The following is a 16,695-nucleotide window of genomic DNA, read 5'->3' as shown; positions in this document are numbered from 1 at the left end:
ATAGATTATGTTCTTGTTAAACGGACACGCACATATACCATTGCAAATAAGAACTGTATCACTTAAAACGGTTTGAGTGGCGACAGCAGACATGTATTCACACACCGGAGCAGTTGTCCTAACGCACAACACTTACAGCTTGTCCCCCAGATTGCCTTTCACTAATTTGTGAGAATTTGTCTTTTATTTAATGTGTCTTTATGGCTCTGGGTGGAAAGAGACACTTTTTAGATTTATTTACCAAGTAGACAGACATGGCCTAAGAGGCCCTGCAGCCCGGGAGCTGTATTTTTATTTGCACATAAATTCACTTACTCAGACAAAACACCTCTGGTCACTTCTAAGGGGTTTCAAGGGACGTTTAGAGGCTCCTTACCCCCCCGCTCAGACTCACCCTGGTGGGGTTCGGTGGTCAGGTTTGGCCTGGCTGACGAGTCCTGGTTGTGGTTCAAGCTTCCCTGCAGCATTTGGATCAGCTTCCCCAGAGTGTGTGTCTGTGTGTGTGTGTGTGTGTGTGTGTGTGTGTGTGTGTGTGTGTGTGTGTGTGTGTGTGTGTGTGTGTGTGTGTGTGTGTGTGTGTGTAGGGGGCATCACTTTCCTAATGACCCAAAGAGTGGCGGACATACCAACTGTCAACACACATCCTCCTCTCCCTGCATCCCTCCCTCCCTGTATTTTTTTCTCTCCGTGCAGGCTTATCTCCATGCTTTCACCCGTTGCTAGTTGTGGCGTTGGTGTTTTTTCTCCCCCACGATTCACAGCTGGCTCGAAGGGGGGAGAACGGCGAGAGGAATAGAGAGGGGGGGGGGGACTGGGACGAGAGGAGAAACACATAATTAGATCGTAAATGCTTCATGATATTTGAGGACTTCAAAGGGCACAACTGAAAGGATGAGCAAGTTTTTGTGTGTGTTTCCACCTCTGTGTTGTCCTCGTCGTGCCTGCTTGTTATGTGTATCCGTCTGTTGTGCATTACCATTATCAAATGATTTTAGTGTGCGTGTGTGTGTGTGTGTGTGTGTGTGTGTGTGTGTGTGTGTGTGTGTGTGTGTGCTGACCCCTCTCTCCAGCAGCTCTCCTGCTGCAAAAAAAATCAGTTAATTTCAAACAGTGTGTGAAGAGTTCAGCGAGAGCCGCGGCGCCGCTGAAGACAATGAGTTGTAATGTGCTAAAAATGAGTCGCAAAGTGCTGTTACCCAAAGTTCCGCTGACATCTGACCGCTGTATTCAAAACGCAAAACGGCACCCGGGACTGTTTTCATACAACAAGTCATTTTTGGTAATTACAGTTATTTGCCGCAGCCGTCCCCTGCACACCAATTACATCCGTCTGGGGGCATTTCAGTGAGTGTGTGTATATCCGAGAGAAACAGAGCGAGAGAAAAAAAGGCAAAGTCGAAAGCAAACAATTGTCACATAAAAAGCCTAAAGCCAAATTTGACGAGACAATGATCTTTTCCTGTCAACTCTTCCGCTTCGATATCAGAAGCAGGAAGTTGACCTCCGACCCCTGGCCAGATTAGATGACTTGCTGTCATCCGGCCCGCAACCGGCTCGGTTTTCTGCGAGGCCTCTCGACGCGTTCATTGTGACCGCGTTTATTTTTGGAGGAACTTTGATGAAATGTGTTACGCGATTTAAAAAAAAGGAGGCTTTAAAGTTGTTTTTGCAGAGCTGTAGAGATGTCATTTAAACAGAAACATAATCCATAAGCTGAATAACAAGCAGAGATGCTCGTTCTCTCCCCGCTCCTCTCTCCCCCTGTGTGTGTGTGACACAGCTACATAATGTCTGTCTGTCGCTGTCTGAATGTAGGCTGTAGATCTGGCAACGTGCACTGTACCGGCAGAGAGAGACACACACACACACACACACACACACACACACACACACACACACACACACACACACACACACACACACACACACACACACACACACACACACACACACACACACACACACACACAGCATGCAGAAAGAGCTGTCCTCTTGCACAGTAATGTTTATTTATTGGAAACATTTTAGAGTCGGCATACTTCTGTCTATAAATTGACAGCTTGGCACAATACTGAAGGGAAAGGCTCACTGGATGGCTGCTGATTGATGGGGGGGAAAAAATATCCCACTGATTACAACTGTTACTGTACTCTCACTGACATTTCACTCATGTCTCTCTAACAGGCCATCAAGTCCTCTATGGATGTTTGTAATTCACTCACGTCTCCCTTTGCCATAATTCATGTAGCTTTACATTGCTTAGTGTAATGTTGAAGCGTTTAAATGGAGTCTGGGTGTTGAGGCTCTGCAGCTTTTTTCCGATGAGGCAAATGACTGTGGGATAAATATACTGGAGGAGGTTTATGCTGTGTTTCACAGCCTGGGAAAATTAATGTTGGTAATATGTATAATAATTACTGCTTATTACAGATTAAAAAAAACATTACAAATAATTAGTTAATCAGTAGTTACAATTTAGAAACATTCTTAAAATGAGAGAAACGCATGCAAGTAAATGATTTTGAACTTTAAGTTTTAAAATTACAATAAAAGAAGCAACTAAAAATAAAAATTCCCACGAATAAGGGCTTATTATTTACTTAAACAGCAAAACTTCATTTAAAGTCACTATTAAAGGATCAGTTTGTAATAGTAAGTGTCATCAAGCAGTGAGGACCAGTAAGAAAGGTCTTCTCCTCCTCTCTAAAGCCAGTGATTGGTTTGTCCATTCTGGGCTACTGTAGAAACATGAAGCGCAACATGGTGGACTCCGAGGAAGAGGACCTGCTCTCTATAGAGATATAAAGGCCTCATCTAAAGTAAAAACATCTTAACAATTCTTAATTTCAGGTCATTGAAATACACTGATATTGTTGTGAATATTATACATAATTTCTGCCAATAGATTTCTTTAAAAGCCACACAGTAGTCCTTTAATAAGCCATTAGTTACACATTTTGACTGATGATTGGTTTAAAAGTTACGACAAAAAAAATAGCTGCTGTGTCCGTGTGGGACTCCATCTTTGTCAGTGAAGTTATCCGACAGGCCTGTTGTCCTCTGCCGGAGTGGAGCTCTCTGACAGTGTTTATGGAGTTGTGTTTTGTGGTGAGTGTGGTCTCTCACTCGTCCCCGAGGCCTTGTAAAGAGCCTCACCGCAGGGCCGCTCTCCACCACAATACCAGAGCTCACACATGTGTCGAGCAGCGGCACGTCGGATCTCCAAATTTATGTCCAGGCGCCCAACGGGACATCAGGAAAACTGGATGTCTCGGATTTGCAGTTTTCTCAGACTCAACACAACTGTTTTAGTGTTGAAGCCAATAGGATTTTATCATTGGAAAATAGCTTTTGCTATTTGGCTCTCGAAGGTGAAGTGACATTTGGGTCAGACTCAAATTTCTTGCACCTTTTGTTCAAATGAAATGCTAAATTCTCCCGAGATCCATTACCAAACAACTTATTTATCCTCTAAAAAGGAAACACAATTTTCTTTTCCCTGCTCCACTTAATAGTTTGTAATCATTTCTCTTTTTAACACAGTTGGAACAAAACTCCACCAAAGTGCTGATGTATGAAAGAAATTCCATTGATTGTGCATCATTGTTGGAATTTCCTTTTTTTGATGAAAAGCTTTTCATTATCCAAAAAGGCATTTTGGTTACATAAAGCGTTCATTTGAATTCGTTCAGAGCGTTTCAGAGTAAAGTTTAAGTATTGTGAATGAGATTGGATTGGAGTTTCAATGAACGGCGTTGCTCTGAACATTTTATTGTCTCGAATCGTTCCCTTTTTCTCTGTCTCCCTCACAAGCACACGTAAACGCACACACACACACACACACACACACACACACACACACACACACACACACACACACACACACACACACACACACACACACACACACACACAAACGCACACACACACACACACACACATACACACACACACACACACAATCGACCTCATGTCACAGTGATGATGGCTAACACATGCCGTTTAAACAATCGCTCCAATCCGCCCTTATCTTCAGGAGTTATGGGCCTAAATCTACTCATAATACACAGCTCACTGAGGATGTAATCCCTCTGAACATCAGAATAAATCCACACTATATCCGCTCCATGCAGACTTGCGGCCTGAGCCAGGGCCATTATGGTGGGACTGAGGCAGAGGAGGGGGGGGGTGAGCGAAGAGGCGCTAATGGGTCGTCTATGAATTCATATTAACACCGAGCCATTAGGACACCTCCACCCAGGAAATCCCTCTGACCTTTGTGATACGACAGCTGTCTGAGTTTGAAACTTTAAAACCGACAATCCCTCCGCTATCACACCGCTTCCGGCCCCTTTTTTTTCTTCCCCCTTCGTGATTTTCACCATCACTCAGCCACACTCTGGCTGGATTGTCCTGGATTTGTCCCAATCGGAGAAAAAAAACCTTAACAATTCCACACAGGGCCCAGAGGCAGGGGGACGGAGCCAGCTGGTCATATGTGGTCACGAGGCGAGGGGACACAAAAGCAGCGGAGGACAAATACGTGACGACAGCCAAGAGGGCAGTTTGTCTTTCTCGCAACCTTTTGCAACCTCTTGTAAAAAAAACACAAAACAAAAAACACAAAAACAAAGCTGGTTAAAATCTGATCTCAACTCCGATTCAAAGTCAACTGTCAGGACACATGGCTGTCTGCTGCATGGCTCGTGGCGTCTGCATCGCCGTCTGGAAAACGCGCATGCCGGGGAAATCCTTGTCATATATTAAAAAACAAACTCCAGAGCAAAGAGAGGAGTAAGTGGGCTTTTTAATCTTGGAGCAAAAGTGAGGAGACGAGGCGATCAAATTAAACATGCAAAAACTCGCTCTCCCTCTCCGCATTCTCCCTCGGTGTCTCTCTGCCTTTCTTTCCCAGGCCTGGAGAAGCAGCCAACACAGCCATCTTAGAGTCTCGTTGGAGGGGGGGGGGGGGGGGGGGGGATTCGAGGCCCCATGGGCTCTTTGGCTCCTTGGCTGGACAACAGTTTCCTGGCCTGAAGGGGTCAGCGGTGGGCTGTCTGAGAAACTGGCATCCATTTGGGGGTTCCAGAGGGGATGTTGTTGGGGTTTTTTTCGGGTGGGGGGGGATATCTTGTGGCTGGTTGGCATGGCGTGGACACTGACAGCTTCCAAATAGCGATGCTCCTGCCAGGGCCTGCTGAGCTCTCACACATTACACTGCTACACACAGGAGAAGAGCAGAGGCACTGGAGGCCGCTGCTATAAAAGCCCCTGACAGATTCATAAGACAACTACCGGGCGCCTTATTTATTTAGGGTGTTCGCGCTGTAATGTTTCACAACTCTCAATACTCCAAACAATTACATGTTGTAACATGGGGGATGGAAAGGCTTAATTCCTGGCAGAGAACAAACTTTATGAATCTCATGATAGTTGCTTCGAAGAATTTCCCAGAACTTATTAATATCTTTCCTCTCTGCTAATATTCTCTATACGACACCTTATGCTCACTCTGGGTGTTTTTTGTGCCTCTTAAATAACATCTGTGTTTTCTGGTTTCAACTTCTCCAACCTACAATTACACTTTGCTCTCTTGCAAAGCAAAATGCTATGAACCCAAATCTCCCAAACGTCCTGTGGTTAAAAGAGCAAAAACCTGTGCTTTGTTGTCAGGATCAGGCAACATGAGATCTGACTCAACAGACCAGAGAGGAAAGGATTTCCCAACTCGACTAATTCTTGTTTATGGGAAATTCCTTGTAGAATGTAACCCAGGTTGCAATTTAAGAAATTCAATGTATGAATTCCTGTGTGTTGAAATCTCGCGGTGAGATGAGGGCGTGTGGACGTAGTAAAATATACATATATACATTTGCTGTATACATAAACAACATTGCGGAGGTGGCTCAGAGAGCACCTGCAGGTGAACAGGGAGAGGTGATTGGCACAGCAGAGACCAGTTGTGCCAGTCGACGGTGCCACCGGGGTCTCCCACACACAGCCAGACGCAAACACGTTGCTTTTCGGCACACTTTACTAACTCAAACACAAAGTCACCAAACTCTGCTGGCGTCTAGCTCTGCAGCTCTGCAGCTCAGCAGCTCTGCAGCGTGTCTCACGAGTCTCTCCCGTGCTTTGTGTCTCCCTGGCAGCTTCTCTGCTGCCTCTTGCATCCAGGGAGGGGGGGGGGGGGGGGGGGATTGGCACAACTGGTCTCAGCTGTTCCAATCACCTCTCCCTTGTTCACCTGCAGGGGCTCTCTGAGCCTCCTCCACAAACATGCATTAATTCAATTGTGTGCAGAGTGCACTGTGATCCGATTACATCTGGATTACATCAATGGGACATTTATATGTATTTTTTTATTTATTTATGCAGCCCTCCGGGGGCCATTTTGGGGTTCAGCATCTTGCCCAAGGACACTGTGGCTGCGGATTAAGATAGACTGGGATCGAACTGCTGACCCTCAATTTAGTGGGCGACCCACTCTGCCTCTTGAGTCACAGCCGCCACACGCTACAAGTCCAGCTGCAGCAGTAAGTCTCCTGTTATAAAAAGTGAACTGAAAGAGGACGTTGCCCGCCACAGCATCGCTGGACAAATTAAATATATTTTATAATCCAGATGTTTCTTGACACAGATCACATGTTCCTTCCTTGTGTGAATGCGCCTTGGATTCATGCTGCTCACCCACACACTCTTCTCACTTATGTGAAGGGAGAAAGCAAAGCCATGAAGACGAATGTGTCCAGGTTCACTTTCATTCTTAAAGCCTTGTTACATTCGTAAACACTCAATGATGTCAGTTGGTGGCTGCTTCCTTCTCTCCCCGGAAACATCACACATAGTCTGAAAGACAGCAGTCTCTGGAAATATGGCAAACATTTTTTTGACTAGTTCACGTTTCCTGTCTTTTAACACAAAAACCTTGTGTGTTCTAATGCTCGGGAAAATCCAGTTATGTCCGAGCAGTTTGTAGTCCTGGCATGGAAGTGTATACTGGGATATATCACATATTAAAGAAGTCAGGAGTTTGACTCAAATACACATAATGTAGAAAAAGATGAACTTTGTATTGTATGTTTGAACCCTCATTTTTAAATATAACTTAATCCAAACTTTGCATTCCTTTAATATCAATTGTGTATAAATGCAACTGTCTACATATGCTTGCGTCTCCGCTCAAGTATTCCAATATCCTTTAGGCTTCAGGTTCCTGATGCCAACTTTGTTCCTTTACCTTTTCATCCTTGCTAACATGCAAATTTTACCTCTGTTCTCTCATTCTTTTCTCCTTATATTTTTTACCTAATTCCTTTCACTGTGCTTATTGCTTTATCCTTTTATTTACTCCCGCTCTTTTACCTCTTGCCTTTTAATATAACACCTCTCAGCCTGCTTTACCCTGTACTTATTCACTCCACCTCTGTCCTGCGTCTTAATTCTCCTGCCATGTCCCCGTTTAATCCCTGTTATAAACCCATTCTACCCCTCTTCCTCCACTTATTCCCTTTCCCCCTTGTCCCTCCGCTTCGTCATATTTCCATATCCCTGAGCTGATTCCCTTGTCCCCTCCGCTCACAGCCTGTTGTATTCCCTGTCTCTCTTCTCATCCGTTTATCACTGGCCCTTGTTCTGTTAATCCCCGAGGGTTTTGTTTATTTGTGTTGGAGCTGCTTTTACAGCTTGCGACTGACCCCACCTATTTTCTCACCAGTCATTTGAACAGCAGGGCTGCTTTGCAGCTACTCCACCAATTAACATACCATTAGCATAATATTTGCATGTGTGCATTAGGGTGTTGATGGGGAGAGAAAATAACAGTTTTACAAGGTTTTTTTTTTCTCCCTTCCCTCAATAAAATGATATATTTCATGGAAGTAATGTTAAAGCGCCAACAGGCTTCTTTATCTCGCTTTGATACGGCTGCTCAGCGAACATCACGTTTTCAAGTTTGCTGTAAAAAAGTTGTGCGGCTCTGTAGCGATTGGCCCACCTACACGTTTACATCCGACGATCATGTAAATCATCTCTGCTCCTCTACGTCTGTTTAATCACAATTATGTTATTAGCAAACTGTTACATAAATGTCAGTCTTTTAACCTTTTTTAGTTACATAAGATATAATAAAAGGGTAAAACTTTGTGGATTTATCTCATCTACTCAGCTTTGAATTCGACAAAGTGTTTTGTATTTTATATCGAGTGATATTGCTGCAGTAAAGAAACCTCAGGTTGTTGAGGTCAAAGGAGACAGGATGTCAATCTTATGAATGAAAGCCGAAATGAGCACAAATCATTGACAGAGAGACAGACAACAAACAACCGTGACACAAACACGCAGATATTTGGGGGGGAATAAATAAATATGTACATTCTGACGGAGCCAGACAGGGAGAGAGGGGTGAAAGTAGGCCAGCTGCTGCCGCCACTGCCGCCGCTCGTGGAGCCGGTGAGCGTTTCATGTGAGAGTGGCGTCTGAGCAGAGGGGCGACGTGTCAGGGGCGTCGAGCCAGTTTCCCAGTCTTGATCGGGGATCAGCCCGCGGGCCCAGCTGTCCCGCCGCGTGCCACGCCTGTCCCTCACACGCCGCCGCTCTCAGATCTGTCACATTAGGGCCGTCGCTCAAGCACTGACGGCGCTTTGTGATTGTTTGTCTCGTGTCACGCTGATTACTTTGCTCATTGAGACCTGACTGAGGGAAGTGGAAGGAGTGGCAAGGAAGTCACACCTCTGGAACATCCGCTTGGTCATCGGCCACATTTTCTTACACCCTCCAATATACAAACTTCTCCCCTCCAGAAACGACACATACAAGTGATTGAATGTAATTTGTTGTTCCTGTATGTAAAGACACGAGGACTGAGATGTGCTGTCATGTGATAATTTGCGACATGTGAACTGTCACCCATAAATCCAACATGTAAAGCTCCTCACACTTAAATCACGGAAAATAAAGTAACTCTGTGGCCATCTGCCAAATGAGAAAATATATATATATTTAATGTACCATATGCTTGCATATATATATTTTATTTTGCATCTCTGCATTGCGTTACTTCATTTTTATGGTTTGAGTGCAGGCACTTTCTTATATGGGATTATTTTATGGACTCTTAATGCATCAGCCACCTAATATTAATGGTCCCAGGCACGGAACCTCACTTTTTTTTTCAGGTAGAAAATGAAAAATGACTAATGAAATATTTGAATTTTTTTTGCAGCTTAAGTACTTTGCAGAAATAATTGTTACGATGAGACTTTTATGAGCATCTTCTCCTGTTTTAATGATGCTGCAGTTTGTGTATATATTACTATGTAAGACAGGGTATTAGCAGGGCTGCCAGAGAAAGAGAGATGAAAGAGAAGGAAACAGCTCAAACAGATAAACATACATTTGTAATATTACGTGGTTTCTCGCATTCATACGCAATTTTAAGCTTTTTTGAAATTCTGTTTACTCCAAGAATCAACCAAATAGTATTGTATTTTCAAACTAGAGAATCTAGTTTCCCTTGTATATATCCTTTAGATATTCTGTTATATATCCCTTACATATTCTGTATATATCAATTATATGTCCAGTATAAAACCATTATATATTTTCTAAATAAATCCCTTATAAATTCTTCATATATCGTGTACATATACTTTATATATCATGTTCATATAGTTACTGTATATACCCTTTATGTATTCTTTACATATTCTGTTTATATCTTGTATATATTCTGCTCTATATCCTTTATATCCTCTGCATATTTTTATAGATTCCTGTATAAATCCATAACATATCCTTTATATATCCTGTATGTATCCATTTATATTCTCTTTTGAATATAATTTATGTATCCTATATATATTCTTTATCTAACTTGAGTATATTCTTTATGTATGCTGTTATTTAGACTTCATATATTCTGTTATATATCTTGTTAAAGCTTTATTGTCTTTTGTATTTTTTCTGCCGTAGAAACAGTTTTATGTCATCTTCAAATTCATTAACAAAGCTTTCTCTTCATCGATAAAAATATTGTTGCAGTACAATCAATTGTAATTCTAATACTGCGGCTTTTATTTCCCCCTTTTTTATTTCACTCTACAGTTCACTGTGTGTGTGTGTGTGTGCGTGAGCGCGTGCGTTTGTGTGTGTGCAGTCCCACCTCCTGCATTGTGAACTGTGTACTCACACAGTATAGATGTAGTTATATATAATATCTAACAGGCCTGTTGGCCCTGGCTGCTCTGCTGCACTCAGCTCTCTAGCTGCTCTTGTCTCTGTATAATCCCTCCTCCTCATGAATACATTAACGCCGGAGCCTTAAACTCAGCTTAGCTGGCGGCTCAGCGTCACAGCACATCCTATTACCGACTTTAAATCATTAATGTGACATCGTTTTCACTCAATTTCCAAACACCCACGGTCGAGAAAAAAAAGGCTGCACATTTGACTGAGCTGGCGCCGAGCGAAGGCCACAAGTCACCCGGTGGAAAACACACGTACGAGCACGTCGAGACAAACCTACACGTGTCTGTGCACATGCAGGAGAAAAAGTTAGAGGAAATTAGTTCATATGGAAAAAAAAAAGCAGCTAAAGAGACGCTCAGATGTAAAGTGCCCACTGTAATAGTTTTCACTCCTTTGTCTCAACTATTGTGATGGAAATACCCAGTGGATAATTGTGGTTTAAGCTGAGCTAACACCTACAGTACACCTGAGGGTATCAGTGTGTGTGTGTGTGAACAGTATATGCCTGTGTGTGTGATTTAATCTGAGTCTAGCCGCGGTTTGCTTCCTCCAGCGTCTTGTGTAGTGCTGACAATAAAGGAAAAGAGAAAAATCTGAATCCCCTTCCTGCTCCTCAACTATTCAAACATAAACCTTTTCTCAGGTTTTTACCTCCAGGCAGCCACTGAAAAATTCAACAACGCCCAGAGAACAACTTAGTCCTCCACTTACCGTAGGAGCTGTGGATCTGCCCCCGTCGTGCTTCTTTATTGCATCAAAGGGGCTTTTTCATGTAGTTGTGTTTGTGTGTGAGTGTGTGTGTGTGTGTGTGAAGCTATGGTAATTAGCAAATCACGTAAAATCATCTCCTCGGAGTGCATTTAACTGTTTTTATGCGCCCAGCGTCTGACCTGGCGGCTGGGGGTCGATTGTGGAACATATGGACACAGATGGGGACAGCATATTAATGTGCACGCTGAGTGGGGTTTTGTGTTTTGTTTCAACCCCTTCATAGAGGCCTGAACATCCTCAACATCCTTAAGCGAGCATCAATAAAAGATTTGTTTTTTTGAACTGGCAACAGTGGCACAGGCAGCTGGCATCAGGCACTTTGACGGAGCTTCTCTCTTTTTTAACATGTACACACATTTCATCACCCGCTCACTCACTCACTCACTCAGCACCCCTCCTCTTCCTCCTCGTCTCCCACGTTCCTTGTTGCGCTTAATTAGGTTATCAGGTTGCTAACGGGCCGCGATTCGGCTCCACGCCTCCCAGCTGACCCTCTGATTGGAGGGGCAAGAAGGTGGACTTAGCATAATTAACATGTTATGGAGATGATTGAATTGTTCGGCGACACGCGGGTGAACGCCGCCGCTGTGACGGCTGTGTCACCGTCATGTTGGAGGGTTTCTGAACCCAAAATGAACCAGGTGGAATATAAAAATATCACCTGATCATTGAGCCTTTAAAATGAATTTATCTCATTCATTCATCTTTTCATTAATTTCACACAAACAAGTGAACAAGACTTTTTTTGCTGTATTTTTTTTTGGAAAACAATGGCAGTGTATATTTGTATGTTTATGTGAACGTGTTTTATTGTGTGAATGCATGTGTGGAAGCGAAGAAGTGACCAGGACCAGCACAAGTTTTACCGAACACATTGCTGTCTTTATTAGAGCCTTGTCTGGCAGTAATACTGAAAAAAAAAAGTGAACTTAGAACAGATGGTGGTGGCAGCCCACGGCTTTTTTTGTTTTTTCATGTTTTTCTTTATTTCTTTGATATTTTTTTGTGAGAGTACTGCAACTCTGGCTTTTCTGTGGCATGTATATAACATCAATAAAAGAGACAGTAGGGAGAGAAAAAAAAAAGAAGAAATATACAACTTATATTACACTGTGTTATGAACAAAATATAAATCTATAACTCTATGTTATATTTACATAATTATCTTTCTTGATTTTTCAAGTTGAGATGGTAAGATATTTTTTTTACTTGTAATAATTCTTACTTTGTTTTGAGCTCCACTCATGACTTTGATTGTCTTAAATAATATTATCATCATCATCATTTTCATTGTCTTGATATGGGGACAGACCTTGCCAGCAGGGATGATTGACGTCTTAATGCCCCCCCTCTGATCCCCCGAAAACCCCACCCACCCCTGTGATACCCTAAAAGGTGGCTCGATCCACTCTGTACTCTCCCCCCTTTCTCTCCAGCATTGGGTTGAACCACAGCGTGATAGTAGGGGTGACTATACAGCAAAATTAAGAGCCGGCGGCTCATTAAGTGGCGCATGGCGAACATCTATACTGTGATTGTTGGGGGGATCACTATGTGACGACACACCTGAAGAGTAGTCATGGCTCCTGTAGCATCAGCGTGGAGCTAAAACAAAGCAAAGGGCTCCTGATGAGAAGTGACTGATACTGTAAGTGCGTCTGGTCGTCTCACACACACACACACACGCACACGCATAAATGCACACACACAAACGCATACACACAGTGGAACACCCGTGGTGGATCGTGGTAAACACTGCTTTCCTATCACAAAAAAAAATATATATGTATGTTTTTAAATCTAGAATACTACAAAAATGACAGCATAGGATTTGTTTGGTTGTCATGATAATCTCTTCGTTTTGAGTGTGTGTGAATGTTTTAGTGATTGTGTTTGTGCATGCATATGTGTGTGTGTGTGTGTGTTGATCCAACCCACTGATGTTCCACTGTGTCTCAGTGAGGCGGCCAAACAAGTAAACGGGGACGGGATTCTTTGTTCACTGAAAACAGTTTCCAAAAGTGATAAAAACTGATTTCCCCCCAAAAAAGGCAAAATAAAACAGAGGAAACTTCACATTATACATTATAATAACCATTACAAATAAAATTATTATGACAATTTAAAAAAAACAAAAACATTTTTCTCTGACTGCACAGAGTCTGAGTGCTTTTCAGAAATAGGTGTGGACATAGAAAGGTTTACATCTTCAGCTCGGAGGAGGGCTGGTGTCGAGTCCGTCAGTCCAGCTCGCTGTCCTAACTCCACCCACCTGCCCGCCCATCCGCAGGATTAATACAAAAAAAATTAACGCGTCAAAAAAAGGGAACAAAGAAACAAAGAAAAGGTCAAATGACAACTTTTGTTTAGATCTAAATACCTACAGCTATAATAGAATAATGTTTCATTGACTGTCATAGTTTCATATGGTCATAAAAACCCGATAAAGAGGAGAAAAATAAATTATACTGTACATAACTTACTAAACTTAGGAAACGCTGACCGTCCTTATAATTATTGTTAATAATATTATTAGACTAGAGGCAGCTTGAAGAGAAAATAATAAAATACAGTATTCAAATACAAACAAAAACACTGACTGGCTGACTTCACCTCGGCTCTGCCCAATGGGGACAGCAATACGACGCTGATTGGAGGGAGTGGGAAAACACTGAGGGACAGAACAACAGATGTGTGTGTGTGCGTGCGTGTGTGCATGCGCGTGTGTGTGTGTGTATTTGTGAATGTGCATATGTGTGCTACAGTAAAGCTAAATCCATACTTCTACGTCTTTGTTTGAAAGCGGAGTTTCCAAACTCAAACGAGTGTTTCAGTTTTAATACCCGTCCATTCTAACCCGCCTGAACGCATCTAACGTGACCACGTACACTGGGCATGTGCGTGCAGGTTGACATGGGAAGTGTTGCAGATTGCTTGAATAACAGCTCATCTCCTGCATATAGGCAGTTGTATCATTGTAGAATGTAGTATCAATGCACGACAGCTGTTAGCAAAGACGATAGGGTCAGCAACATGTGTATTTGATTATCCATGTTGCGTTCTACACCGGTAGCCGAGGCTGATGTTGGTAGTTTTCGTTCTGAAGGGGCTCGTCTGACAGGAGCCTGACCAATCAGTGATTGTTACGCAGTGACCGGAAAGACCCAATCAGCAACGGTTGTGAGTGTCTATATTGTCGTTTCCAAACTTCACCATTTTAGCGACTCTAAACATACACTTAGTAGTGTGGATGTAGCCTGAAGCACAGAAGCAGCATGAGTTGCCTGTCTTTTCTGTGTCCCGGATGTTTTGAGCTTCTTTCTTTTTTTGCATTATATCAAAAAAAAAAGAAGAAGATGACTCCCAGTAAAATGTGTACACAGAACACACCGACACTCACACACACACTGTGTCGAGGCCGAGCGACGGGATCTCGACAGGAAGGGGACGGAGCGAGAGGGGAACTGGCGGATTGTCTCACAACACAGTGCTTTCGCGTCTTGCTCCGTGACGCCCCAGGGACCCACCCCCTTCCTCCCCACCTCCCCCACCCTGAAAATCCAGTGAAAAGGGGGGAACGGTCCACGCCGCGCTGCCGGACCGTCCCGTTGGATTCCAAACAGGTGGGGGTCAGTGGGGGAGGGGGCAGTCACAAAAACACAGAGAAAAAAGGGGAAAGGGAGAGGGTGGTCGCTGACAGCACGCTGCAAGGTCGGAGAAAAGATATCGTTTTGTTAAAAATAAACATGTCTGATATCGCTCAGGTGCTTAACAACAAAACGGGGGGGGAAAGAAATGTCTCTTTTTTCTATTATTATTCAAACTTGTAGCACAAAAAACAACAAATCACATTCACAAGCCACTTATTGGCACCGTGTACCTGAGTGAGAATATTATAGAACCAAAGAACAAAAAAAGCTGTTTTTTTTCTTTAAAAGTGTCTCTTGATAACAAACAGGTCCGCCATCTTAAAGTGTCATCTGTTTGGCCTTTTGACAGGTCCACTGTTCCGTAGTTTTTCGTTTTCAAAACGTCTCCTCGTCTACAAACGGGTCTTAAAGGTTGCTTTTTCTGAGTGTGATCTTTTTATTTCTCCTCACTTGGTGCATTACTCAAACTCTTGCAGTAGTACTTGAGTATTCCTCAGCAAGCTTCAGGAGTCGTCTCCGGTCGTCTCCGGTCGTCTCCTCCTCCCAGACTCCGGTTTGTGTAACAGTCAGTGTGAGTGACAGGTCCTGTGCTTCAGTTGATTGATCAGATGCTGGTATCAGGACTCCGGTGGGAGGGGAGAGGGGTAGTAGGGTTGGGGGTCTGGCTCTGTTAAAAGAGTCCATGTCAGTAAGGAGGAGGGTAAAGGGTGGCAGGTTTTTGTGAGATTGGGGGTCAGAGTGATTGGCAAAAGTTCTTCCTCCTGATTGGTGGGTTGGGATTGTTTTTTAAGGGGTGGGGGGGTTAACCAGTTGTGATTGGCTTTTAAAAGTACGCGGCTCTCGCGGCGCCCTATTGGGTGATATGGTTCTCGTTATCGCTGGTGTAGTCGACCTCTTCGTCCTCGTATTCAAAGTCGTCGTACGCGTCGCCGTTGCTGTCGTCCAGCCGCAGCTCCTGCTTGATGCGTGGCTCCTCCCCCTTCAAGCTGGGCATGTGAGGGTTCTGGTGGTGGTTGGCGTTGGGTTCGGGGCTGCTGGACATGCTTGAGTGCTCAGAGGGCATCTGGGGTGAGGGCAGCCCCGCCATTGACATGGCACCTGGGTAAACCACGCCCGCTGAAGACAAGGGCAGCTGGCCCTGCTGCCTGTAAACACAGAGGGGGAAATATGAATCATCCAATCACATTATATATCATACCAGAATGACACTCAGTACAGAGCAAGGGTCTAACAGTCGCTTTAAATTCAATCAGACTGAACCAAATTGCAAACTCTTGTAAATATCTGTCCCCTAAATATGCCTGGTTTTTGTCATCAAGAGCCACAAATTATTTCCTTTGGAAAAAGGTGAAAATGTTGAAAAATACCATAATCTCATAATGTTTAAGAAAGATCGGAAAAAAATCCTGGATAAGCATCAAAATTAAATGTGTTCTTCTCAGGCTGGTACCACATCCTTCCACCTAGTTTCGTGGAAATCTGTTAAGTGTTTTACTGTTCACAAACCAACCAACATTAGGATTTAAGCTCGGGTGATAACTGTATACTGAGATATGCTAACCAGACGCTGACAGGTTAATCATAAATCAAATTGATATTGATATCAAAAAAGTCCTTGTGTATAAAACCAGCTGTGAGCATTTCTACCAAGGAAATATTTTGTAGTCCTTTTGTTTCCTAAGAATATTTTTATAGGTCTGGGAAAAAAAAGTAATATCAGGGGGGAATAAATCTAGTTTTAAGGAAGGAAAAAAGTACTTTATATTCTTTTACTCATGTTTGGGTCCAGACTCCAGGGACGGAAACTACTGTTTTGGACCTTTTGCATTATAACAACAACAAATCTTCTACATCAAGTAAAAAATTATCTAGAAAATGGTTTGCCCCAAAACGAGAATAATCATGAAAAAATATAATCAAAGTTAGTATCCAATTCATTTAAAACCTTGTTGCTTACTGGACATGTACAGCAACAGTATAAAGCAACTTCATGTTCAATAAATACTGCAGATTAGTTTTTTAAATA

The 16,695-nt window shown here is 43.1% G+C and overlaps 1 protein-coding gene across 5 annotated transcripts in view; it reads right to left on the bottom strand.

Annotated features, from left to right (window-relative positions):
* Positions 1 to 14,532: 14,532 nt before the first annotated feature.
* Positions 14,533 to 16,695, bottom strand: part of sox5 (SRY-box transcription factor 5) — an 87,165-nt gene continuing 85,002 nt past the window's right edge. For 4 of the 5 annotated variants that reach the window (XM_061073904.1, XM_061073905.1, XM_061073906.1 and 1 more), the window contains one exon: positions 14,534 to 15,814. In XM_061073904.1, the coding sequence (XP_060929887.1) occupies positions 15,520 to 15,814 (295 nt within the window). In that variant the 3' untranslated portion in view covers positions 14,534 to 15,519. Of the gene's footprint in view, positions 15,815 to 16,695 lie in introns of all 5 variants that reach the window. The other variant, XM_061073907.1, reaches the window with a different exon arrangement.

Source organism: Limanda limanda, chromosome 1 (assembly GCF_963576545.1).
Source record: "Limanda limanda chromosome 1, fLimLim1.1, whole genome shotgun sequence".
Taxonomy (NCBI): Eukaryota; Metazoa; Chordata; class Actinopteri; order Pleuronectiformes; family Pleuronectidae; genus Limanda; species Limanda limanda.
Note: the sequence above shows the minus strand (reverse complement) of the source record. Positions and strands in the feature narration are given on the sequence as shown.